The sequence below is a fragment of the Corythoichthys intestinalis genome, unplaced genomic scaffold (genome assembly GCF_030265065.1).
Source record: "Corythoichthys intestinalis isolate RoL2023-P3 unplaced genomic scaffold, ASM3026506v1 HiC_scaffold_24, whole genome shotgun sequence".
Taxonomy (NCBI): Eukaryota; Metazoa; Chordata; class Actinopteri; order Syngnathiformes; family Syngnathidae; genus Corythoichthys; species Corythoichthys intestinalis.
The window spans coordinates 3,278,061-3,305,141 of record NW_026651593.1 but is presented as its reverse complement, the minus strand read 5'-3'; the positions used below and the strand labels follow the sequence as shown (position 1 = coordinate 3,305,141).

The following is a 27,081-nucleotide window of genomic DNA, read 5'->3' as shown; positions in this document are numbered from 1 at the left end:
TGCGATTAATTACGATTAATTAATGTTTAAGCTGTAATTAACTCGATTAAAAATTTTAATCGTTTGACAGCCCTAATTATAAAGTATTATTGTATTATTGTGTATATACATATAGTGACTGCATCAAGATACAGTCATTTTAAAAATTTAAGTGCCGGGTAAAAATAGATTATGACTGGATTTTTATGACCCTGTCAGTCAAAATGACAGACAACGAAAAAGTCTAGCGCAACCTCTGGTCCGGATCTATGTACTGTTCTAAATCCAAATTGTGGTGATCAATGTACTCAAAACTTTTCAGTTTCTGTTCCCCGCTGTCGCGTATTATCTGTGTTAGTTGGTTCCTATCCCCCGATCCATAATAAGTTCTACCCAATCGTGAAGTCATGGTTGTGTTGCGTTTGCTACCTCCGTATCCAGTCCAGTCTTGATCCGCTCCATCCTATGTTGACACTGCAATCCGTTGACGTTTATGAATATTTCTCCAGTTCAGTGATATTTCTTATGCAGATTACTCTTGCTTCTTTGGACGTCCCGTTCAATTTTATATATACTTTGCAGCTTGTACACGTGTTTTGTATTTTCCTCTGTTTTTTAAGTTGTCGGGCTTTCCAGGCTATATCCGAGTTATGTTTGGTTAGGTGCTCATTGACGAAGACATCTGCTGCATTACTTCCCTGACCAAATCCATAATAGTTTTCTGCTGTTGCCGAACAGCACAGAGTTCCTCCATTATAAAGTTGAGAGACTGCTTGATCTCCTCCATTTCATCCATTGACGGGACTTTTTTCGGAGGCATTTTAATGCAAAATGGGCCACGCCGTGTTATTCAGTGTCGATCAGGCAAGATGCGGAGTTCCCACGCTGTCACTGGTCCTCATGGGGAACGCAGTCTTCCTTAAGGCAAAAAACTTCCGCTTTTGTCCATCTGCGTTGCTAAAATCGACCAAAACTGAAAAGTCAAGTGTAGCTTTAAGTGTTAAAAAAAACAAAATGAAATGTTTCCAGTGTATTTATTTTTGTGGATTGTTGTTGATTAATCACGTCTAAAACATTGATGTCAACATGAACAAAACAATTTCAAGTGTACATGTGACATTTTTAAAAATTTGCGAAAAACATAGGTTAACTCTATATAGGGTACTTATTGAACTCATTGGACAGAACGTGGGACGGAACAAAATGGGCTCAGCAATGAACATTTGGAATGAGACGCCCTTCTTGACGCCAGGGATCAGACGTCCTTAGCGCCACGAGCTAAAGCTGAAGAAAGACGCAAAGAATCGGAATTGAACGTGAATAAACACTCTGACAAACAACATTAATTGTATCTTACTAGACAGTCTTCAAGCCATAGCTGGGATCTTCTTGGACGTCCGATAAGACCTTCTTTCCTTCTTCTCCTATTTTATTGAGCCTCAGGTACAGCTCTTGAAGATGGGAGGGGTTTAACTTGAGAGCCTCGGCCAATGAAATGCATCCTTTATTGGTAATCCTACAGTCGTACAGCCTGCAACAAATGAGATAATTGCCTGAAGTTAGGAAGGGAATCTGGTAAGTGTTATAAAGGTTCGACTGAAAATAACATTTTGTCTGCTTTTTTTTTTGGCTAATAACAGCAGTGATTCTATTGATTGGTCGACCGGAACCACAGAAGATTTCTAAATGGAGGAGCACATTACCCAAGGCGTTTCAAGTTGCAGTATGGGCTGGCCAGTCCTTCCGAGAGGTGTTTGACCCCCTCGTCAGTCAGATTGTTGGTGCTCAGGTCCAGCTCTTGGAGACGGAAGGGGTTTAGTTTGAGAGCTTCGGCCAATGAAACGCATCCTCGCATCGTGATCCCGCAGTGTTCCAGACTGCAACAAATGAGTTAATTAGCTGAAGTCAGGAAAGGAGCTTGGTTAAAATTATGGAAGTTCTACTTAAAATAACACTTTGTCTGCGTTTTATTTTGCTAGGAACAGCAGTGTTTCTATTGATTGGTCGACTGGAACCACAGAAGATCATGAATACGAGGAGCTTCTTACTTGAGGACCTGTAATATGCAGTGCGGACTGGCCAGTCCTTTCGACAGGATCTCCACCCCTTCGTCCGACAGTTTGTTATCGCTCAGGTCCAGATGCGTCAGGTTGGATGGAGAGCTGAGAACGGAAGCCAGCAGGTGACAGCTCCCTTTGTCCAGGCGACATTCACTTAGACTGGAGAACACAGGTAGGATAAAGACGTGAGAGCCAGCAAAACATAACGACTGCTGACTTTAGTATGCTGCCCAGAATCATAATAATAAGATTTTTATTTCAAGATGTAAAATGAAAGAGTAAAACAAACAGAGCAAATCACAAAACCCAATGACAAATCTGAAAACCAATCGTTTTATATATTTTATGTATTTTATTTTCTAGTGATGATGTCACCATAAGGAACGCTCATGTGCTTGCTGTGACGCAGCCTTTATTTGTTTTGGATGTCGATTGGGTGTGGATTTTGCTAATAACAGCAGTCATTCTATTAATTGGTTGACCAGAACCACAGAAGAATATGAACAGGAGGAGCTCCTTACTTGAGGACCTGTAAGATGCAGTGTGGAAAGGCCAGTCCTTTCGAGTGGATCTCGACCCCCCTGTCTGAGAGATCATTGGAGCTCAAGTCCAGCTCTTGAAGATGGGAGGGGTTTAACTTGAGAGCCTCGGCCAATGAAACGCATCCTCGCTTCGTGATCCCGCAGTGTTCCAGACTGCAACAAATGAGATTATTGCCTGAAGTCGGGAAGGGAACCTGGTTGGACTTGATGGTTTGAGTGAAAATAACGTTTTGTCTGCCTTTTCCTTGACTAATAACAGCAGTGATTCTATTGATTGGTTGACTGGAACCACAGAATATCATGAACAGGTGGAGCTCCTTACTTGAGGACCTGTAAGATGCAGTGTGGACTAGACAGTCCATTCGAGAGGATCTCGACCCCCTCGTCCGATAGATCATTGAAGTACAGGTCCAGATGCCTCAGGTTGGATGGAGAGCTGAGAACGGAAGCCAGTAGATGGCAGCTGCCTTTGTCCAAGTTACATTTACTTAGACTGGAGAACAAAGCCAGGAGGAAGACATGAGAGTGAGCCAAACATAACATATCGTTTAATCGATATTATTCATCTTATTTTCTAGTGATGATGTCTCCAACAGGAAAGCAGGAATGTGCTGGCTGCGACGCAGTCTTCATTCGTTTTGGATGTCATCAACAAGGACGCTCTTCTCATACAACCATGATGAGTGAATCGTTCCTTTTGCTAATAACTGCAGTGATTCTATTGACTGGTTGGCCGGAAACGCAGAGAATCGTTCCTTTTGCTTTTTATTCAAGATTATAACTTGGAATTAAATAGAATTTCGATGCATTTGACATTCTTCAAGATTTAGATTCCCGTGTTTCAGGATGAACTTTAGGTAAACATTTTTAGTGCTGGCATACAGATATCAATGACTTAGTTGGAATATAATATACAGTGAGTATACAAGTTCACCCATTTAGAAAAAAGGTAGAGGTCTGAAATTTAAATCATAGATGTATTTCCACTCATAGAGACATAATCTGAAAAAAATAATAATATGGAACTCACATTGTATGATTTTTCAAAAATTCACTTGTAATTTACTAGGGTTCATAAGTATTTCTACCACTGAGAAAATCAGTGCTAATATTGAGTGCAGAAGCCTTTGTTTTCAATAACAGAGGTCAGACACTTTCTTCATCATTCAGATGGTCCCTGGCAAACTTCGGATGGGCCTTCACATGTACTGGCTTCAACAAGGGAACCTTCTAAGCAATGCATGATTTTGCGATGATTTGTCAAGCACCATAGAATATTGTGTTTGATGGCTACATGTCCTTACAAAATGAAAGATTACATTCCCATCTTTTAAGTGTTTTTTACTACTTCAGTTATGAGCAGTCAAAGATGAGGAAGAATTGTTTGTATACGACGGTAGTGAACTTCAATGTTCCGAAAAACTGTACGAACACATCTTTGAGAGTAAATGATTTTGCTTTGTTTTCAGATTTGTTGTTTGTTGGGTTTTGTCATAAGGAATTGTTTGGGGATTTGAATTGTTGTTGTTTTTTTTTTGTTGCAATATGCAGTTGTGATTTTAGATTTTTTATACTTCAGGAATACTTTAGAGCACCTACATTGACATTTGAGAAGCTTTGACCACCACCAACAACTTCTCCAGCCCCAAAGGTGATGGGGCGTAGTTCCCCAGGTGAAAGGACTTCATGGTTTCGTCGTCTGTCAGTAAGAAGAAGGCCAGGGCCGACCACATGTCATTTGGCATGTCGCGCCAGTGCTGACGTACTGAATTTAGTTCCTGCTGGATGTGCTTAAGCAAAGAGTCGTCCTTCAGCTCATTTAGGCAGTAGAATAAGTTGACGTTCTTCTCTGGAGAGTTCTGTTTTATCCTTTCCTTGATCAACTCGACTGTCTTGGACTTGCTTTGCACGCAGTCCGGAGGAAGCTTCAGCACTTCCCCCACTAGTTCCTGGTAGCACGGCAAGGAAAGGCCAAAGAGGAAGCGGAGGAACAGGTCCAGATTTCCTTCACTCTCCGAGGCTTTCTGGAGAGCTGACTTGTGTACCTGAGTGATTGTCTTCTGCTTAAAAAGTCTGACAATTTTCTTCAGCGACCATTCTGAATCATCCAGTACGTTCTTGTTCTCGTGGAAGAGGCTCATCATTACGTGCAGTGCAGCCAGGTACTCCTGGATGGTCAGATGAACGAACTGAAACATCTTGCCCTGTTGGTTTTTTCTAAGCGGACGGACCTCTTTAAACACCTCGGTGAACAAACCGCAGTGTTTAGCAGCTTGGCCGTAATCAAAGCCGCTGTCCACCAGGTCCTTCTCGTAGAAGATCTGACGCTTATTCATGGTGTGGTGAAAGGCCAGCTTTGCAAGCGCTTTTAGCACACAGACATACTCTGTCGTCTGTCTCTCCTCTGACCTTTTCAGTTGGTTGAACGCATACTCTGAGTACATGTCTGTCAGGGTTGTCGGAAGCTTTTCCGCCTTCCCTCTGTCCAAATGATCCTGAAGAACTGTGGCGGTGAGCCAGCAGAAAATGGGCAGGTGGCACATGATGAAGATGGTGCGAGATTTCTGGATGTGTTTCATGATGTGATCCTCATTTGGGAACCTTTTTCTAAAGTACTCCAGCCTTCGGGAATCGCTGAACCCTCTCACTTCTGTTCTGCTGTCGATGAGCTCGGAGGGGATATCGTGGGCCGTCGCGGGACGCGTAGTGATCCAAACCCGGGCGCAGGGTAGCAGATTCCTCTTCAGGAGGTGCGCCAGGAGCACCTCCAGCGGGTAGGCCTCCGTCACGTCCGTGTCCACTTTGGTGTCGTTCTTCAAGTCCATTTTGAAGTTGCACTCATCCAGTCCATCTAGGACAAACAAGATCTTGATCCCGCTGCTTTCGTAGTCCCGCTTTCCAGATGTCTGCAGGTCGGCAAATATTTTGTTCAGCGTCTCCTCGCTCATGTGCCTGCTCTCACAGACGTAGCGTCGGATTAGCTCGGCCAGCGTAAAGCTTTTCCCTTTGTCTGCGTTCAATTCCCGGAAGGTGAAGGGAAATATGAAGTGCACATCCTGATTGGTATTCCCGCTGGCCCAGTCACACACAAACTTTTGAACCAGGAAGGTTTTTCCGATTCCCGCGAAGCCGACAGTGAGCAGCGAGCGTATCGGTCGATGCTTCCCATCGGGGCTTTTGAAGATGTCGCATGGCAGGATAGACTCTTTGGCCGTTGCGCACGTCTCCATCTGAAGGATTTCGTGCTGCTCGTCGGGGCGGACGTCGGCCCCGTAGCTGACCTCCAGCTCCGTGTAGATGTCTGCCAAAGGCTGCTGCTTCCAGCGCTCGGTATTGCCCTCTGGGACAAAACTGTACAAACACCGCAGGTTGCCTTGCAGGTCAGCCTTCAATCTGGAAATCTGATCATCATCATCATGAACGGAGAAGACGGCACCTGAAAGACAGCAGCGGTGACTCTTATGAACAAAAAGCAATCACCATATGAACACCGCCAGGCAACAAATCAATCAGAGACATGAATAGGGAAACATCACACCCAGAAAGAGAAGAAGCCTTTTGGATGAATGCTCTTCATTAACTAATTGTGCACCTGGCTTTTGTGAAATATAAACTTAAGAAGTGAAACAGACGCAATTAGTCAGGAGCTCAACTTTCTACTTTACAAGACGAACAGGCTCTCCAAATGCCTTTGACTTTGATCAGAACTGATAAAGCCAATCATTCAGGGTACAAGGAAGACTTGAGGGAATTTTTCAGAACGGAGGTTCATCCAAATCAGTCCACCCCGAGATTCATGTGGACTGTATCAGAGTTCCAGCACAACTATTTTTTCCACGTCTCATGGCTGACTCCCACATTTTTTAAGTCCCCGGCATTGTAACCCCAGGTACTTTGGGGACTAACCTTTTATTTCCAGCATGTTGCGACGCAACATCTCGGCCAAGTTCTTGTTACTGATCTTCTCCAGAATCTTGATGGTCTCCTCCAGAGCGTTCTTCCCGTGCTTCTTCATCAACTCGTCAGCAATGTACACCCGGCTGGGGTTTTCACGTACGCTTTGAGGCAGGTCCGTGTAGAACTTGAAGGACTCAAAGTCGTCTTTCCCCAGCTCCAACAGCGTTTTCAACAGCAGCTCCTTCCGCTCACTGTCCAGAGCCATTCTTCCTGCCTGTATAATAGTAAGCATCAATGGGGTACCTGTGAAAGACAACTTTTATTGGTCTATCGTCTTTTGAGATTGTAAAGCATTTGAGTGATGTGACGCAAAACAAATTTCCTGGGAAAGCGACCCGACGTGAGGAAGAAAAACCCTGTTAGAACTCCTTGCTCACTTTTCTAGCTACATAATGACCTTTTTTGATATGGAACATATCTGAAATGTATATTTGAAGATAATATAATCAGAGTCGTTCTATGTTTTCGATTGCAAAGAGGTCAGATAGCAAAAGTAGTGCGTGATTGCTGTCCAAAAATCACTAGCGCATTTTTAAGACCTGATATCTGGTGAGATATCCGCAGAGGCTAAATTCAGTTGTTTTATCAATCTCAGTCTTCTGTTTCCTTGTGCCCAATGATTGGCCTCCGCCTGTCGCTCTCTCACTTTAAAAATAAAAAAAAGCCTTCCGGTACACTGTTTACGAGAAGCAGCCCAGGCCAATCAGTGGCCACTCACTGGTTTGTTTTCATTGAGACCTGCCTTAACTGTCTCTATCAGCCATACAAAAAGCATTTGGATGGCGGGAACAATGTGTGACGTGTCTGGTACCTGCAGCTTTGGCGCCGTGGAGTGTGCCGCGTGAGTAAAGAGCGGACAGAGTAGGGACTACATGATAAACGAGGTTAATCGATGGATTTGGAACAGTTTAAAAAATAAAAGAAACTGCAGCTCTGAGAGAGAGAGGGAAGAAAAAGGAGAAAGACGGTGGAAGATGATGCGGCCAAATGCAAAAAAGCATACAAGCCACAGTGCCCTTGCAGGGAACCTCGGACTTAAAGGGAGCCTCATACTTAAAGACTTGTTGGCTCTAATAAGTCACATTTGTTCTCTTTTACTAAAATATGTTATTAGAAACATATAAAATATTGCCATTGATTTAAAAATCTATACTATTTCGTACATGTTTAGACCTACGGAGGGCGCCATGTTATATGGACACTCAGGGTGATGACGTAGATTGTCACGGTCTCTCGACGAACACATGCACTCATCAGTTAAAAGTGGTGAGTACTTACTATTTGTGTTTTTATTGAGTCTTTTATTACCTTTTTTATTGCCTCAAAATCCTGCATGTGTTTCCCTCTCATACGTTTGCGCATTGTGTTTTCTTGTGGTCACTTTAAAACAGATTGTTGATCTGTTGACCACATTAGTCACGAAGGATATTTAAACCACCTTATTTGATACTACTACATTTAAGTATTTTCTTAAGATATCTTTAGTATATTCTGTCTGTATGCATCTAAACCAAACAAGCTGAAAGTGCACGGTAGTACTTTGTGTGTCAAATTCACCTCTTGTAGGACGTTTTACCTGTGTAGCACATTTTGGCAGAACACCGTTTTTTTTTTTCCTACTCGCGTCTTATTTCATCCCGTCTTTCCTGTTCATGTTGCTTTTACCGCTCGCTATGTGAAATATCGGCAGTGCTGTCATGCTCATTAATGTTCCTCTCGGGTCCAAATTGAAAGGGTTGGACAGTTGACATGTTTATATCGCTACAGTCATACTCTGGAAGCCCTGAAGCGCAACCATGTGATGTCACCGCCCTGCGACGTCAACAGCAACGGCGACCTATTGTTAAACTAATTTTACAAATTGTATAAAAACTCAAAAATCAAGAGGGTTTCAAAATCAAATTATTTGAACTCATAATAATGTTAATCTTTTAAGAAGTCTATTCGTGGATCCCTTCAAAGACTTGTAGGCTCTAATAAGCCACAATTGTTTTATTTTAATAAAACGTTATTAGAAACATATTATTGCCATTACTTTAAAAATCGATAATAATTAGTGCGTTTTGACCTATGGAGAGTGCCATGTTTTACATGCGCGATGCACGCTGGGTGTGATGACGCAGTTGGGATGGACTGGGAGGATAGCTGTGCTCTCTTGCAAACCGAGCTAGTATGACGACTGGCATGATTTTGTCACATTCTCTGCTGGTCAGCTTGTTTTGTTACAGAGCTGTGGGATGAGTTCCCAATGTCGTACCTGCACCCAATTCCAGCTCATCAGCAGTGTCTTTAAACCAATCCAAGGTGGATTGCCAAGAATTGACTTGAGGCCATTTGACAGTCTGTATATCCCTTCGTTGCTAGTTGCATCATTGCCTTGTTTTTTTCGAGTGTCTGCCTCTCACCGTAGTTTTCGCTAAGGTTTTTTTTTTCTACTGTCACGGACCCTTTATGTGTCCTTTGTTTCGCAATCGCATGTTTTTTTGTGTGTTCAAAAAACGCTTTTACGCAATCCCTATGTTATTGTTGTCCGCTTGCTGTCTGAAGTGAGCCGCGTTTTCTAATTCCATGGTCAAGCCAGCCGCACTTTCTTTTCAGTTGCATTTCCCTTTCAGGTTTTACTGCAACGACAGACAACGCATGTGGGTTACGATTGCTTTATAAGGAAAATCATGACTCTAGCATCACGCGGAAGTGTAGTCCTGCGGTCTACGCGCTTGTCCGTCATATGGGAAACATGAGTTCGAATCCCGCTGGACACCTTTACTTTTCTGCTCATTTTGTCAAAATATCGACAGTGCTGTCCAGCCCATCACTTTTCCGCTCGGGTTCATATTATAAAGGCAGAACCGATGACATGTTTATGTAGCTAAACAGTGACACTGTGGTAGCACTGCAGTGCTGCCCAGTGACATCCCCGCCTAGAGTGCATTGCATCGTCAACAATGGCGACCAACTAATTTGTCAAGATGTATAAAAACAAAAACATTCAGAGGGGTGAAATATCAAATTATTAGAACTCATACTAACATTTATCTTTTTGTCCATGGTTCCCTTTGAAGTCATCATACAGTCAGAATCACATGCCTAGTTCCAACAAAGTGGTGCCTTTAAAAACAAAAACCGCAAACAGGGAAATGCATGGCAAGCTCCAGTGAGTTGAGTCACTCTTCTAAAGCCAATAGGAAGTTGTGAAACTGCTAAAGAAACCATGTCTGTCTAAAAAGAATTTCTGTCACTATTTTTCCAAGACTGTGAGTTTCATCTGCAGAGGAATGCCTGCTTGTATGTTTTGAAGGGAATAAGTACCGTTCTCGCACACACCATACAATTGTTTGCATTAGTCTAACACATTCATCTAACTATAGTTTAGGCAGACTTCACTCCATGCCCTTGGACACAGTAAAGTGAATCACCTTATTGGGGCTCATGAGGGGGAATGGGAAAATGGTACCGTTTCTCGTAGGCCTAGTTCCAACAAAGTGTTGTCTTTAAAAACAAAAACTGCAAAAAGGGAAATGCATGGCAAGCTCCAGTGAGTTGAGTCACTCTTCTAAAGCCAATAGGAAGTTGTGAAACTGCTAAAGAAACCATGTCTTTCTAAATAGAATTTCTGTCACTATTTTTCCAAGACTGAGTTTCATCTGCAGAGGAATGCCTGCTTGTATGTTTTGAAGGGAATAGGTACCGTTCTTGCACATACCATATAATTGTTTGCATTAGTCTAACACATTCATCTAACTATAGTTTAGGCAGACTTCACTCCATGCCCTTGGACACAGTAAAGTGAATCACCTTATCGGGGCTCATGAGGGGGAAATGGAAAAATTGTACCGTTTCTCGTAGGGCTAGTTCCAACAAAGTGTTGTCTTTAAAAACAAAAACTGCAAACAGGGAAATGCATGGCAAGCTCCAGTGAGTTGAGTCACTCTTCTAAAGCCAATAGGAAGTTGTGAAACTGCTAAAGAAACCATGTCTTTCTAAAAAGAATTTCTGTCACTATTTTTCCAAGACTTTGAGTTTCATCTGCAGAGGAATGCCTGCTTGTATGTTTTGAAGGGAATAGGTACCGTTCTTGCACATACCATATAATTGTTTGCATTAGTCTAACACATTCATCTAACTATAGTTTAGGCAGACTTCACTCCATGCCCTTGGACACAGTAAAGTGAATCACCTTATCGGGGCTCATGAGGGGGAATGGAAAAATGGTACCGTTTCTCGTAGGCACCGTCTAACTGTTTGCATTACTCTAACACACGTAATATAATTAATCAGGGAATAGTATCATTTCTCATATTGACTGTCGGACTGCACTACTTTCACACACCTAATATAAAATAAATAGCACACCATAGTTTAATGAAAAGAAGCAGAATAGATACACAACGCCATCTTATCACAGAAGCCCAACGTGTGCGTCACGAGCAAGATTGATGCACCAACTCGTGGAATCAGTTCTCCCGACCACTCCAAGGACAAATAGCAAGGCGCTCTATAGCGTCTCGCCCAACCAGGATAACAAAGTTGATAGCGGGCACTTGGGACGTCAAGACCCGCGTCGGTCGCTGTGGCAACCACGTCCCATCCAAGCATGAACCTAACCGCCCAAAACAGGCCACAGAGGGATGATCCCGAAACCACACCTTCGGACCGGCCCACTCCACCGCAGCCTTCAAAAAAACACTGAGATAACAAACAGATTTGCTGCTCGGAAACATTTTCTATGTAGCCTTTTTTTGGACCCAGAATTCTTCCTCGTTGTCTGTTTTTGACCATTGTCGACGAATAAATTGTCAACCTCTTTTCGGTGAGCCTTCTTCAAACTTTTGGAACACGGAGTCAGTACGAAAGGTTAACACAAGAGGTGAACGCGCGGAATATCTGCCCTCCGAGTTGACTCACGGAAGAGGTAAGCAGCGGAGCACCATTTCCGTTCGGCTGTCGCCGTTTCTGTGCGGCTTGGCCGGGGGGCGAATTCCAACAGTTCGTAAACGAAAACATAACTGGGAATTTCGACTCAAAACACATTTTGTACTGGCTTTAAAATATATACACATACTGTATGATCGTAATCACACAGGCCAGGCGGCTAACTGACCGAAAAAGAGCAACCTTTGGACAAACTTTGGAATTAGCGACTCGTGCCTTCCTTTCAGTTGAACAATTTTTAATACAGATGGTCCCTGGGATACGAACGAGTTCCGTTCCTACGCTGGCGACATAACCCGAATTTCTGTGCAAGTCGGAATTAACCCTTTAAAAATTAAAAATAACTATCCAAAAAGTCCAAAAGTGTTTTGTTTTGTTTAATGGTGGCGGATACACTGCCCTCTACTGGCAGCGTTCGGTCTGGCTGGACTGACCGAGGAGCTTACACGCTTGTCTGACATAAAGGGTAAATGACAGCTGTTCTCTGGTTTGGCCCACATAAGGCTATAAGTACTTTCAGCTAATAAATGTTTGTATGCGTTTGTAATTAAGTTTAGAGCTACGATTTGTGGAGTTACGTGTGAGCGATTTGCTATGAGAATTGTAAATATGTTAGCAGTTGTAGCATTTAAGCTAGCTGACTTTTGCTAGGCAAATTGGGCAAATTTACTCTTTTTCCTTTACACATTGATCAGCAGAGGTGGGTAGAGTAGCCAAAAATTTCCTTTGCAGAAAAACAGTCCCAAAGCATGATGTTTCCACCCCCATGCTTCACAGTGGGTATGGTGTTCTTCGGATGCAATTCAGTATTCTTCCTCCTCCAAACATGAGAACCTGCATGTGTTTCTACCAAAAAGTTCTATTTTGGTTTCATCTGACCATAACACATTCTCCCAGTCTTCTTCTGGATCATCCATATGATCAATTATATCCAATATCCAATTTCTTTGAACCTAAGCTTTCAAAAGCTTCGACAACAACTGAGCTTGAACCGAGGATTGAACACCAACAGTGTCAAGATGTATATATGCGAATACATATAAAAAAATGAAACAACTAAAACAGATTTTATATTCCACTTTTTTGAAAGTCCACCCTTTGCTCCTATTATTTTTTTGTACACCTTTGGCACTCTCTCGGTGAGCGCCGAGATGCAGACACATAAAAAGGTTTTTACTTCACAGGTACGCTTTATCATGGTTAATTTGTGGTATTTGTTGCATTTTCAAAGGAGTTTAGGACCATCATTTAATAATAAATAATAATAATTCATTTTATTTGTAGAGCGTTTGAAAAGCCACACAAAGACGCATCACAAGAGAGGTGGAATCACAGTAACAACAAAACAATCATAAAAAAAGATTAAAAGATGTAAAAATAGAACAGAGCTAGGGATCATGGTGGGTAAGAAAGAGTAAACAGGTGGGTTTTGAGTCTGGATTTGAAAAGTGAAACGGTAGTGGTGTGTGGTGGGAGTCCGAGTGATTAGGCGTGCTGCTGAGTTCTGGAGGAGCTGCAGTTTTTGGAGGGACTTGTTAGGTAGAACAAAGAGCAGTGATTTAGTTACGAGCTGGGAGGTGATTAGTGGAAGCGGTATGGCAGGTGAGAGAAGGGAGGAGACAAGAAATATTGCGAAGGTGGAAATAGGCTGATCTGGTAATGCCGTTGATATGTAACCGGAAGGAGAGCGTGTTGTCGAGGATGACATCCAGACTCTTAACCTGAGTGGAAGCAGAGATCGGTACACTGTTGATGGTAATAGAAAATTTATTGACATGAGAAAGCATGGCGGTGTTTCCAACGAGGAGGACTTCTGATTTTGAGCTGTGAAGTTGAAGGAAGTTAGAGGAGAAGAAGAGTTAATGTCTTCTAAGAGACGGTAAGCGAGGAAGGTGGAAGGGAGGAGGTTGGTTTTGAGGATATATAGAGCTGGGTGTCATCATTGGAATTGAATGTTGTGTTTGCGGAAGGTGGAACCGAGGGGGAGAATGTAAATGATAAAGGGGAGCGGCCCCAGGACAGAAACTTGGGGCACGCCAGCAGAGACGGGGAGGGATTTGGATTTATGGGGGCGAATTTGACAAATTGTGTGCGGTCGGACAGGTAGGACCAGGAAAGGGGTGTCTGGGTGATACCAAGGGAGGAAAGCGGGTCGAGAAGGATTGTGTGGGAGATGGTATCGAAAGCAGTAGTGGGATCAAGAAGCAATGCTTCGTAAAAAGTATTTCAAGGTCCTGGAGTGGCCTAGCCAGTCTCCAGATCTCAATCCCATAGAAAATCTGTGGAGGGAGTTGAAAGTCCGTGTTGCCCAACAACCGCCCCAAAACGACTGCTCTAGAGGAGATCTGCATGGAGGGATGGGCCAAAATACCAGTAACAGTGTGTGAAAAGCTTGCGGAGAGTTACAGAAAACGTTTGGCCTCCATTATTGCCAACAAAGGGTACATAACAAAGTATTGAGATGAACTTTTGGTATTGACCAAATACCTATTTTCAACCATCATTTGCAAATAAATTCTTTAAAAATCAAACAATGTGATTCTCTTTTTTTTTTTTTTTTTCTTTCCACATTCTGTCTCTCATGGTTGAGGTTTACCCATGTCGACAATTACAGGCCTCTGTAATATTTTCAAGTGGGAGAACTTGCACAATTAGGGGTTGACTACTTATTTGCCCCACTGTATAAACAGGAAAGACTGTCTCAGGAGTGATTTGTTCGAGGATTCAAGGTAATCATTGTATTTTTTGTTTCATGCATGCATTTTGAAACGTGAAAAAAATCAATGGGATACTGGGACCCACTACGGCATTGCCGTCATTCTTCGGCATATATACTTAAAATAGATGCGTAACTGCCTATTTTTTTTTTTTTTTGCTTTTTTAATAAAGAATTGAGAAAGTTTTATAAAGAATAAAGAATTGAGTGATTTAAGCATTTTTTCACAAGAATTTTGAACGGAAAAAGCTCTTTGTCGTAAGGCTGCCGCCACATTGACTGACTAGCTTCGCACATATTTACATAAAATAAATGCTAACTGCCCGTTTTTTTGCTCTTTTAACAAAGAATTGAGACTGTTTCACGTTCATATCTATAAAGAATTTGGGGATTTAAGCTTTTATTCCCAAGAATGTTTGACGTAAAAAAGCTCTTTGTTGTGATAAGGGGGCTGCCACAATTGCTAACAGACGAGGATCATTCTTCGACATATTTACGTAAAATAATTGCAAACTGCCTGTTTTTTGGGGGGCTTTTAACCAAGAATTGAGACTGTTTTACGTCCATATCTATAAAGAATTCAGGGATTTAAGCATTTATTCACAAGAATTTTCAACGGGAAAAGCTCTTTTTCTGTGATTCCACTCGGTCAGCTTTGACGGCCATGCCAACAATGCAGCCCCCCTGTTAATCAGCCCCGCGCCCCGTCAATATCATTATGAAGTCTATGCGCTACTCTCACTTGAGTAACATTTTTGGCTACTCTACACACCTCTGGTTATTTGTTAGTTTCAGGGCCATGGATTGGCTAAGCTAGTACGAGTCAATGGTGGTTGAAATCAACCCCATCGACTACTTAAACCCCCGCAAAGTCATAGATTAAGCCTTATGTGAAAAATTCTGATCTTCCCCTGTAAATTCAATAATCGTAAAGTCAGTTACATGCGATTACATTTTTCTGTTGTCATTCTAATGATGAGGCAGCAAATGGAGAAAAATAGGTAAAAAGTAACCAATTAATTACCTTTAGAGTAACTTAAACTTTGGTAATAAAGTCATCAGTAAAGTAACTACTTTTTTTGAGGCGTAATCAGTCATCAGTAACTAAATTACTTTTTCCAAGTAATCTGTGACAACACTGCTCGTGTGCATACTTTGTATGTTCCAAACAAGTATTTTATTCAAAAAAATAAGGAAATGCATGGCAAGCGCAAGTGAGGTAAGTCACACTTCTAAAGACAATAGGAAGTTGTGAAAATGCTAAAGAAACCCTGTCTCTCTAAAAACATGAAAAGGAAAAAAATAATTAGGCACATTATCATAATCAAACATGACAGGAGGTTAATTGACCATAGAGAAGTTTCTTTCAGTTTAAGAGAAAACTTACCTAGGCCTTGTCGCGTCGTCTCTCCCAGTGCGCTTGAGAGACAACTTGTCTCAGTGCTCGTTGTCGTCGACGGGGCATGCTGGGTGTGTCTTAACATCATGCATTTAACCACAATAATATCCTTATGGCAAAATGTAAGCATTTATTTCCCTCATTTTGATTCTTAGTTATTGCTAATTTAAATTCATATCGGCCTACATTTTTTGAAATTATGATTTGAAAACTCATACAATCAACAGACCTACAACCAACATTATACAACCCCTAGCAAAAAGTATGGAATCACCAGTCTCGGACGAGCACTCACTCAGACATTTTATAATGTACAACAAACTCAGATAAAAACCTTGAAAAAAATAATTAATTAGTTCAACTTTGTAAATCTCACTGGAACAGCACCAAAAAAAATTTCCAGCATCATCACCTTGTCCAAAGCAGATTCGTGACTCTTGACAAGTTGATCAAGTCCACCAAGTCCTTTGGATGGACCAATATCTAGCAAAGTGTTGTGTGTGATTTGACCGGTGTGTTTACGTTGTATTTTTTCATGTCTCTTTGGATACGTTCCATGACTCCTCTCACATACGGCAACGTCACCAAGTGTTTGTTTTGTTTGTCCCCCTATGTTGTGTTGTTTTAAACGCTCCTGCACCTTTTGCTTATGCCCACTGTGGATACTGACACCTTTTCAGCGAGTGTTGTATGTGCTATTCTTCTGTGTTCTCTCATCTGGATCTGTGATTTTTGTCATGCGTAATGTTCTGACTACTGACAGCTTGTGGCTAGTGGGGTGTTCAGATGTCCATAGGAGGTATTGGTCAGTGAGTGTGGGTTTCCTGTGTACTTTCATTTTGATGTCTCTGTTGTCATTGTGGATTTTTTACAGTATGTCCAAAAAAGCTATGGATTGATCTGTTCTCTCTTCTTGGATGAATTTGATGCTGCCAGTGGTGTCTATGGTGTTGAGGTGGTCTGTGAGTCTTTGTCTATGTCCATTTTTTTCCTTTTTCAGAATGTCGTCTACGAAGAGTTTCCATAGTGTGGGTCTGTACTCAGTTGGGAGTGCTTTCTAGTCATCCATGAAAAAAACGCACATGCTGGTAAACAGCGGGTTGGACGTGTACTAGTGACAAGCATTTTAATTCACGTCAGAAAAATGAATAGAGCCACATGATTGTGTTTAAAACATCTGAGGAAACATCCAACGAGACTGCCGATTCCATACCTTTTGCCGGGATTAGGAGGATACTGTGCATCAGGAGTGTCCGGCTCTCCTTCAGAACAGCTAGCTAGCTAGCACCTAGGGAGTCCATAACGTCAGCACTATACGAGCCCAGAGCGGCCCGGTTCCAATAGCCAGCAGTTTGGTGGAAGCATTATAGATCTTTCCCTTGAACTCCAACTCCTTGCAGCAGCGTCGCTGCAAATAACCCGCCTGTGGATAGGGTTGCCACCTTTCAGAAATAGAAATAAGGGACGCCCCACTCGCGCCCAAAGCCTTACAGGCGAAAAAAAGGGAGCATCCCCAAAACTCCTAAAATGCATAGAAATGTATCTATTTTTAGATGAAAAAACTGTATTGTGCACTCTGTGGGCATGGCAGTTTCCTTGCAGCAGATTGTTTTTTTTTTTTTCTGCGGGTTAGTGAAAACAAAGTTGTGAATATCGTAATTAACATTTGTGTTGTCGGCACTGAATCCGGTCACGTGATCCATTGACAAACCAAATTTCTTATGGGAATGTTCCAGGAGAGCTACAATTCCAGCAGCTGAGTCGTCTGCATTCTCTATGAAGTCCAGCATTTTGTTGGTTAGCTCAGACTCTGGACTGAAGTACTGGACAGCAAGGGGAAACATCTTCCTGCTCAATTTATTCGAGGCATCGGTCTGTATGGAGAATGGGATGGGTGACGTTAAAATCTTGAGCACATCACCCACTGCCTTTGGACCCAGGACTTGTTTCAACAGTGCCTTGTTCACCCCAAAATCATTTTCTTCACCATTTTGGAATCACATAAAAATGTTCTGATTGCGCCTGTGTCTACAGTCAGCACTATTGTAGCTCTGGCTGGCTACGTTTTACTGTGTGGTTTACCTGTGCCACCTCAGCTGCAGTAATTTAAAGGGTAGGAGTGGGATTATGTCAAATTCACTATTAATCAATCAATTGTATATATTCGCAGTAGGACTATTTATTCAGTGTTTATTTGCTGTAAATCTATTAGAATAATTCCAAATGAGGAGCATTAGTTAGCGTAACAAAATAAGATGTTCTTTATGGGTACATAAATTCATTCCATATTGATTGATAATAAATGCATGTTTCAAAAAACAAAACAAAAAACAACAACAACAAAAAAATCAACATTCCTGAAAATAATCAACCATAGTAGCAACTGAAATAGCCTAGCTATGTTCCTATCAATGCAAGATTTATGAAGGTAAATATAAATATAGCCTATATGTTATCCATATACAATAGCATAATAACATACCAAATCAAGCTCAGGGGATGTTTCAGGTACAAAGAATTGTGACGAAGGCTCTTCTGGGATCTTATATTCCGTTTGTGCAGGTTCCCTGCAGCATGCTGTTTTACACCTCTGAGACACTGCAAAGAATTTCCTGCCTGCCTTGCGGTTTGCTTTATAATCACCATCAGTGACTATCGAGCTACGGGATACCCTCTTCTAACTCCAGTTTATTTTTTGGAGACGTTTCCCCTTTTGAGGATGACATCTTAGTTTTGAAAACGTGCGGGGCGGTGCACTGAGCAGAGCTAGCGAGGTAACTAGGCAATGAACCCGGAAGTGGAGTGCAGGGCAGACAGCAGCGGTCAGGCAGATAACTACAGTATCTTGCTGTCTTTAATATTTCCTGCCCTTTTTGTTCATTATTGTTGGCTCAGTGGTCGCTCGTGAGCGCAGGTGTGTGTTTGTGTGTGACAGACCTGCATGGGCTGGGCGCACCGCCGCCCGCCACTCCCCACTGCCGGAGCCGCGGGTCACGTGGAGTTGCCCCACGGGACAGTTGTGAAATACGGAATAAACACAACTTTTAATTCCTAATTACGGAACGATTCCGTATTTCAAGGGATGGGTGGCAAGCCTACCTGTGGATGACTCTCCTCGAATTTGGTGAGCGAGACCGCTTTGCCATAGCGGTGACACCTTGTCTAGGGGTTGTCTGACAGTTCTGAGTATGTGGGACTGAACAAAATCTGAAGGAAACCAAAGGGATGCAGTGTCTTTTAATAATGAACATTTGGAATGACTCTCCAATCTTGATGCCAGGGATCAAACGTTGTTCTTAGCTGTACTATTAAAAGCTAAAGAAAGACACAAAGAATCAGAATTGATTGTGGATAAACACTCTGACAAGCATAATTGTTTGGATCCTACATGACAATCTTCAAGCAATGGTTCAGATCCTCCTTGATGTCCAATAAGACCCTTTTCCCTTCTCCTATTTGATAGCCTGACACGTACAGCTCTTGAAGATGGGAAGGGTTTAACTTGAGAGTCTCGGCCAATGAATTGCATCCATTATCTGTCATCTCGCAGTAGTCTAGCCTGCAACAAATGAGAAAATTGTCACGATGGGAACATTGTTTAAGCTATGTAATGTCTACTGATAATAACATTTTGTCTGCTCTTTCATTGGCTAATGGCAGCAGTGATTCTTTTGATTAGTCAACCGGATCCATGGAATATTTCGAACTGGAGGATCTCCTTACTCAAGGACTTGTAAGATGCAGTGTGGGCTGGCGAGTCTTGTGTCTTATCTTTCCATTCCAAAAATAATTTAGAGAAAAATATGGCATGTTTTAGAGATGGTTTGAATTGCGATTAATTAGGATTAATTAATTTTTAAGCTGCGATTAACTCAATTAAAAATTTTAATTGTTTGACAGCCCTTACCTAACCCTTACTTTTCGAGGTTGTGGTCATAAAGTTAATATGAGAAACTCCAAACTGATCAGTGTTGCAACTGTTCAATTTTGCACATCAGATATTTTTTAAAAGAAAAAGTCTTAGCCAATATTTTTGTTTTTCAAAATGTCTACATTTCAGAATATTGTATTTCCTATTTTTGAGCAGAATTCTAGCTTTGTATAGGCTAATGTTCCTATTGTTGAAAGCCCAAAAGTGTGTAATAAACAACTAGCATATTTATATTTTGCATTTTGTTTTCTTACTGTACCGAAAATGTACCGAACCGTGACCTCAAAACTGAGGTACGTACCGAACTGAGATTTTTGTGTACCGTTACACCACTTTAGACACCAAATTTTTTCGGGGGGCTTAAGAATTTTTGGAGGGGCTGAACCCCCCCAAAGATAGGCCTAATGAGGCCACTAAATCACAACAAGGCATCATTAATTCCTTCCTTAAATTCATCATGAAAATAGGTTTTTTCCGTTTTTCAGTTATGAGCAGTTGAAGATCAGGAAGTATTGTTTCAAATGAAGTATTGTTTATTATTGTTTATTTACAATTAGTGGTTGACTAAATACTTATTTGCCCCACTGTATTCTTCTATAAAAACTCAATATTCTTCGAGTTCTGCATGCATGCTTGTACACGAGCATAGGAAATTCAGTCTTAGGCAAAATATAATTCGGGTTTCATGCTAAAAGACGTTTTGGTGGTCACAAGATGTAATTGTGAGCATTCTTGGTTCTGCTATTGCACAGGATGAAAATGCGTAAAACAGTGGGCTAAAGGAGCAAATTCTTAGCAAACTTTAAAGTGAACGAACTAGTGGCTTTGTCTTTCGTGCCTTTCCTTTCAGTTCATGAGAAAAAAAAAGTTCGGTGACAACCCACAACCAGGGGCGCAACTACCCTGGTAACACACCAGGCACGTTTACGGCGCGTGAGCTATGCCGACGCTTCAACGCACTTGAGACGCTTGCCGTCAATTTCCATAGGACGCGTTTCACGAGCAGAGCGTCTGTGGAGCAGCTCGATCTTTTCAAGCAAGGATTGCAAGATCACGCGAGAGTAGCAGTTATTTAAAGATGATAATACAACAACCATTTGCCTTTCAGACCCAGCGGATTGGTCAGCTTTCTTTCTGAAAGGAGGAAGAAAAAAGATGTATTTATGTTTTACAGATGTGATGTAGTATTCATTTATACACTGCTGGTTAAAAGTACAGGCACCCCTGCAATTCTGTCAAATAATGCTCAATTTCTCCCAAAAAATGACTAAATTTACATATGCTTTGGTTTTAATAGCTTCATTTATTATGCTTGCAATGAAAAAACACAAAAGAGAATGGGAAAAAAAAAAAATCATTATCATTTTACACAAAACTCCAAAACTGGGCCGGACAAAAGTATTGGCACTCTTTGAAAAATCATGTAATGCCGCTCTAATTTGTGTAATTAACAGCACCTTACTTACCTGTGGCACATAACAGGTGTTGGCAATAACTAAATCACAGTTGCAGCCAGGTAAAATGGATTAAAGTTCAACCTCTGTTCTGTGTCCCTGTGTGTACCACATTGAGCATGTAAAAAAAAAAAGTAAGAAGACCAAAGAACTGTCTGAAGACTTGAGAAGCAAAATTGTGAGGAAGCATGGGCAATCTCAAAGCTATAAAATAATATATAATATAATATAAAATAATATAATATAATCAATCAGGGAATAGTATCGTTTCTCATTTGTACTGTAGGATTGTTTGTACTACTCTAACACACCTAATATAAAATAAATAGCACACCATATTTTAATGAAAAGCAGAATAGATACACAACGCCATCTTGTCACCGAAGCCCAACGTGTGCATCACGAGCAAGATTGACGCACCAACTCTCGCGATCAGTTCTCCCGGCCACTCCAAGGACAAAGAGCAGGGCGCTCTGTCCTAAAACAAGTAGCGTCTCGACCAGCCAGAATAATAAGTTGATAGCGGGCGCTTGGTACGTCAAGACCAGCGTTTGTCGCTGTGGCAACCACGTCCCAGCCACGAAGGATGACGCACGAACCTAACCGCCCAAAACCGGGCACAGAAGGATGATCCCAAGACAACACCCAGCCACACCTTTGGCCCGGCCCACTCCACCGCAGCTTTCAAAAAGACTGGACACCGAGATAAACTGTTCGCTGCTCGGAAACATTTCTATGTAGCCTTGTTTTGGATCCAGCATTGTTCCTCCGTCGTCTGTTTTGCCTTGTTTTTTGACCATTGTCGACGAATAAATTGTCAACCTGTTTTGGGTGAGCCTTCTTCAAACTTTTGGAACATGGAGTCAGTACAAAGGGTTACCATGGGAGTGAACGCGCGGAATCTTGGCCCCCACCGGTTGGCTTGCGGGAGCGGTGCCAGTGGAGCGGCACTTCGTTCGGCTGGCGGTGTTTCCGCGGCTTGGCGGGGGGGAGCCGAATTCCTTCAGAGGCCTTTAAAGAAAAGAACGCGGTCCCGTACAGTCAAACATGGAAGTTCCCTGATGTTTTGGGGTTGCTTTGCTACCTCTGTCACTGGACTGCTTGACCGTGTGGTAGTCTGAAGACTACCAACAAATTTTGCAGCATAATGTAGGGCTCAGTGTGAGGAAGCTGGATCTCCCTCAGAGGTGATGGGTCTTCCAGCAGGACAGTGACCCAAAACAAACTTTACGAAGCACTAAAAAATGGTTTGAGAGAAAGCACTGGAGACTTCCAAAGTGCCCAGCAATGAGTCCAGACCTGAATCCCATAGAACACCTGTGGAGAGTTCTGAAAATGGCAGTTTGGAGAAGACCCTTCAAATCTCAGAGACCTAGAGCAGTTGGCCAATAAAACGGTCTAAAATTCCAGCAGAGCATTGTAAGAAACCCACTGATGGATACCGGAAGCGGTTGTTCGCAGTTATTTTGTCTAACGTTTGTGCTACCAAGTATTAGGCTGAGGGTGCCAATACTTTTGTCCGGTCCATTTTTGGAGTTTTGTGTAAAAGGACAATGATTTATATTTATATATTTTTTTCATTACAAGCCAAATAAATGAAGATATTACTACCAAACCATTTGTAATTGCTATCATTTTCTGGGAGAAATTGAGCATTATCTGACAGAATTGCAGGGGTGCCAATACTTTTGGCCAACACTTTATGTTCAAGCACTAGTGAGGCGAATCACCACTTCGACATACCACAAGAAGTTGCTGAACCTGCTTAAAAACCCTCCCCACGTCTTTCTAAAAAGATAAAAAACTTGCTTCATGCTTTCTTGCTTCTCCTATTGCACAAGATCGAAATGCGGGGGGATAAATCTCTCAGTAGACTAACTGATCGAAGGAGCAATTTCTGAACAAATTTTAAAGCGAACAAACTTTTTTGTTGTTGTTGTTTGTGCCTTTTTCTTTCAGCTAGAGAAATTTTAGGCGGCCTTGTCATCGCTTCGTCTCCTCCTGACTGAGTGACAACTTGTCTTTTCAGTCCTCGACGCGCCACATTAGGTGTAACCTTTGGTGACACCCACAACACCCGTGTGCGCACAATTGCCACCACTGTTTGCGGCTTTGAGCCCACTTGCACTAATTTTAAAGACTCTTTGGAGACGAAAACCATATACCTTATAATTATATTGACCTGACACTTCGTCATTCTTTGCGTCACGCGTTGCCGTAGGGGGCTCAACTTCATTTAGTAATCATAGAAGACAGCACACCTCGTTCCAAGTCGGATTTAAGCTTGGATTTTTGAAAAAGTACGAAAGCTGTACCGCATACAAACAGGAAGGATTGTCTCAGGAGTGATTTGTTCGAGGATTCAAGGTCATTATTATAATTTTAGTAACATGCATGTATTTTGAAACGTTGTGAAAAAAATGAATGGGAGAATGTAGCCCATTCGCCCTTCACAATATTTGCTTAAAATAACTGCCAACTGCCAGGTTTTTTTTGTTGCTTTAAACCAAGAATCGAGACTGTTTTACATCCATATCTATAAAGAATTCAGTGATTTAAGCCTTTATTCACAAGACTCTTCTTTGTGTACACATGGCGTGGCCTAATTTACCAAAATGACTAGCCTCATTGTTCACAATATTTATGCAAAATAAACGCTAACAGCACGTTTTTTTGTTTTTGTTTTGCTTTTAACCAAGAATCGAGACTGTTTTACGTCCGTATCTATGAAGAGTTCGGAGATGAAAACATTTATTCACAGGAATTTTCACCAGAAAAGCTCTGTTTACATCAGGCGGCCGCTAGCTTCTTTCACTAACAGATTAGCATCAAGTATTAAGTTTCTGATGTAAAAATTGAGTGATTTATTAGCTGTGAAAATCTGACAATTTTATAGCCATTTTAAGTTTTGTTATACTTATATACAGTAAAAAATAATCGGGATTTTATAAAGGAACTACTTTGAATTTCAATATGAAGTTTTTGAAAATAGGCCTCATGGAACAGCCCTGTGCCCTGTGTCATGTCAATATATTATGAAGTCTATGCGAAAACATAATGAGACGAATGCCAATTTATGTCTGACGTGACGAGGAGAGGAAAATGCGCCATAGTTTCTGTCAGATGTTCAGACATTGTGAACATCGAGCTGTGTTTGTTTGGATCACTCATTTGACATGCTTGACCGCCCCCCCCCCCCCCCCCCCCCCGCCCACCGGTGTGGTCTCCTGGCTTGCTTGTTTCAAAACACACAATAATAGTTGCATTTTCATCATGGCGAGATTGAAGTCGTCACCCAAATTTATGCTAGCATGCTGTCCACGTTGTCCACAAGCACTAGCTAGCGCAGCACCTCGAAAGCTAGCCATGTAATCAGTTCTACTTGTGATGTAACACTGAGAATGGCTGGAAAAAAAAAAAAAGTGGGCGTTCACCGATGCATTGATTTGATTGAAAGGATAAAAGACGGCGAGATTTGAGTGTCAAATTTATTTTCATTTTGTGTGACCTTTAAAAATAGAATTTATAAAACCTGATATTTAAACCCGGTTCCGATCGGATCAGGGACATCCCTAACAGCTATTTCAAAGTACATGCCAACTTCATAGACTGGTTCGTTTACAAAATGGGCGCTGGCACAAAGTGGCCGACAAGCAATGACGGCCATCCCAAAGGGCTAATAGCACGCTTTTCACGCATTTAGCTCTGTATATATATATGCAATCTCTGGGCTTTTTTTCGCCTGAGCCTATCATTCCTCCTCCTTGGAAATGAAAGATCAGCTTTCACCCATCAATCTGATGTTCAACTTCACACTTCCGGAGCGCTTTCCATAACGATCTGGCGGGCTGCTCGTCCATGTACTACCTGACGTTGTATGTGTCTCTGTTTGGCTGTACACAGAATTCCACCAGTCTAGCCATGTAGTCATTAACACATTAATCGTCGATATAAATGTGGTGAAGATTTGGGTTCAGGCTGTCCGAAGCGAGACGTTGGCATGCACGGAGGCCCCCTGGTTCCTGTCCAACCAAAGCTTGGCCAGCCGGTGGGCGGACCCCCGGGAGGCCGCCCGGGAACCCAGGCACATTTTGTACTGCTTGGGCTCCAGGCGAGAATCACAGGTGACGGCGTGGTGCACATGCACGATGCCTGGGTCCACACTGCGGAATGGTGCGGCGGCGCCTGAGCGCACGAACTTGTCGTACAGGTCCACGTCCTCCAGCCCCCAACCCCGGATGGATGTGTCCAAGCCCCCGGCGCCAAGTAGATCGCCTTTGCGGGCGCACACAACGCCGAAGCCAAAATTCCTCCACAGGCCCGCCTCGGAGGTCAAGGTGTAGAGGTCGTCCGGGGCCCGCCCGCCATACGCCACCAGGGGGTCGTACTGGCTGAAGACCACCGGGAAGTAGGCGAAGCGTCCCGCCACGGCGTTTGCCCGGCAGCGCTGCAGGAAGTCAGCGGTGAAGAGCAGGTCCACGTCGCAAAAGAAGAGCAGCGAGGCATTGGGGAAGCGTGCGGCACCGACCTCCAGCGCCAGCGCGCGAGAGAAAGAGCCGCCCAGCGCTTTGATCTCCAGCTCAGCCCGTGGGTACTTGATGTGGTAGCGGCGCAAAAGCTCCACCTGCCGGCAGAGTACCCAAAAATTGGTCTGAAATAGTAAAAGTAGTGTTACTTCAAAATAATAGGACTCAGGTAAAAGTAAAAGCTTTTGTGTGTGTGTTCTGTGTTTTTTGAATACGTACATCTATCTACGTATAAACAGGTAGTCCTCGGGTTACGACGTACTCGACTTTACGACGCCGGAGTCTCGTCCGCCATTTTGTCTCTGGTCGATTTATTTTTTTTCAGTCGCATAAACAGTACATTATTGTACCTCACAGTATCATAAAGGGTTTCCCCTACATATTAATTATTGTGGCGCATCACCACACCAAAATAAAAGCAGCCATGCCGTGTAAAAGAGATGTTTAAAAAAAATTAAATAAAATTTTTTAAGGCCGTTTCAAACTAGCGGCAGCCTAGTGTGAAGTGTTCAGCGGCAACCTATTCATTGTGTATTGTAATGCCCGTAACTCTGCGAGGCCCCCTTAAGAGACATTCCGATGAGGAGCTCTGACGTAGAGGGAAGCGTGTTAACGGTCGCATGTCACGGAAGCCCGCTGTTATTTTGTTAATGTTTTTCTTTATTATTGTTGCCACAATAAAGTGGGTAAGCCAATACGGACTCCTCTCCTCCTTCCCCCCATCCAGGGCATTACAGTATTTTGGATCGGACTTTTCGGCGAAAGTAAGTGGTGGACGGCCGTCTTAGACAGACCGGCAAGTTTGAATGAAATTGCGCCGAGAGGCGTGGAGAGCACCGCCGCACTAATATCAACAACTCGTTCAATAGCAGAGGGGCAGGCATACTTACAGTGGGGAGAACAAGTATTTGATACACTGCCAATGGGAAAACCCATTGGCAGTGTATCAAATGCTTTTTCTCCCCACTGTATTATATCTGCTACCAGGCTGTTTCGGCGGACGGATATACGCAATCACGGCTGACGAAACCTTGATAAATACGCTCTTTTTATCCAAGTTTCACGAGCTTTGGGACACTCGAAAAATGACTCTCATACTTCTCCTCGCTAAGCTAATTGGGACCTCAATGTGCGTTTGTGTGGAAATGGGAGTTCACGAACAACAACAGTATTTACAATAGCTCTTTGTTATGGATCTTTTTGGGAAGCAAAATGTGAAAAAACAAAGTCATGATATGACGCAATTTTGCCGTGGCACGACATGGTGAGGCAGTCCGACTCCGATGCAGCCCACCACCGCAGCTTCAAAAAATCCTAGGAGGAAACACTGACATGACGCCAATTGACAGCTCAACACTTCATGAACGGGAGAGTGAGTGGTAAGCCTAACTCCAGCATCGTGATTTTTCTATTTGAGAGAATACGATTACATGGTTGTATACATTTTCCATGCTCTCCACATAGCTGAAACTGGATATTATGTTATCGGACAGCTCCTACCCATCTAAACATGGTAAAGCTAGCCCAAATGTGGCTAAATAAATGATTTATGGTATGGATTTTTCAAAATAAACGACAACATTTT

The 27,081-nt window shown here is 42.5% G+C and overlaps 2 protein-coding genes across 6 annotated transcripts in view; both read right to left on the bottom strand.

The window, feature by feature from the left end:
- Positions 1-756: 756 nt before the first annotated feature.
- LOC130911293 (NACHT, LRR and PYD domains-containing protein 3-like) lies at positions 757-18,037 on the bottom strand. Of its 3 annotated transcripts, none has more exons than XM_057829161.1 (9): positions 15,574-18,037; positions 6,488-6,781; positions 4,181-6,017; positions 2,904-3,074; positions 2,561-2,734; positions 2,028-2,198; positions 1,683-1,856; positions 1,337-1,510; positions 757-1,263 (listed from the first exon to the last, which is right to left on the bottom strand). In XM_057829161.1, the coding sequence occupies exons 1-9, from the start codon at positions 15,713-15,715 to the stop codon at positions 1,245-1,247; spliced, it is 3,156 nt and encodes a 1,051-aa protein (XP_057685144.1). In that variant the 5' UTR covers positions 15,716-18,037; the 3' UTR covers positions 757-1,244. The 3 variants fall into 3 exon arrangements, with proteins under 3 accessions (XP_057685144.1, XP_057685145.1, XP_057685146.1); XM_057829162.1 differs by lacking the exon at positions 15,574-18,037 and adding an exon at positions 9,569-10,652; XM_057829163.1 differs by lacking the exons at positions 2,561-2,734; positions 2,904-3,074.
- A 6,158-nt stretch (positions 18,038-24,195) lies between these two features.
- The window catches only part of LOC130911289 (chondroitin sulfate synthase 1-like), a 58,071-nt gene continuing 55,185 nt past the window's right edge, over positions 24,196-27,081 (bottom strand). The window contains exons 5-6 of one of the 3 annotated variants that reach the window (XM_057829155.1): positions 25,499-25,621; positions 24,196-25,417 (exon numbers count right to left, since the gene is read on the bottom strand). In XM_057829155.1, the coding sequence (XP_057685138.1) occupies positions 24,944-25,417; positions 25,499-25,621 (597 nt within the window). In that variant the 3' untranslated portion in view covers positions 24,196-24,943. Of the gene's footprint in view, positions 25,622-27,081 lie in introns of all 3 variants that reach the window. The other 2 variants (XM_057829153.1, XM_057829154.1) reach the window with 2 other exon arrangements.

Excerpts from the sequence above, each read along its gene's own strand:
- LOC130911293 (XM_057829161.1), bottom strand. The coding sequence starts at position 15,715 with ATGCTTACATTTTGCCATAAGGATATTATTGTGGTTAAATGCATGATG. Across the intron at positions 6,782-15,573 it reads GACGACGCGACAAGGCCTAG|GTACCCCATTGATGCTTACT; the intron begins GTAAGTTTTCTC and ends TGTCTTTCACAG. Across the intron at positions 1,511-1,682 it reads TGCAACTTGAAACGCCTTGG|GCTGTACGACTGTAGGATTA; the intron begins GTAATGTGCTCC and ends CATTTGTTGCAG.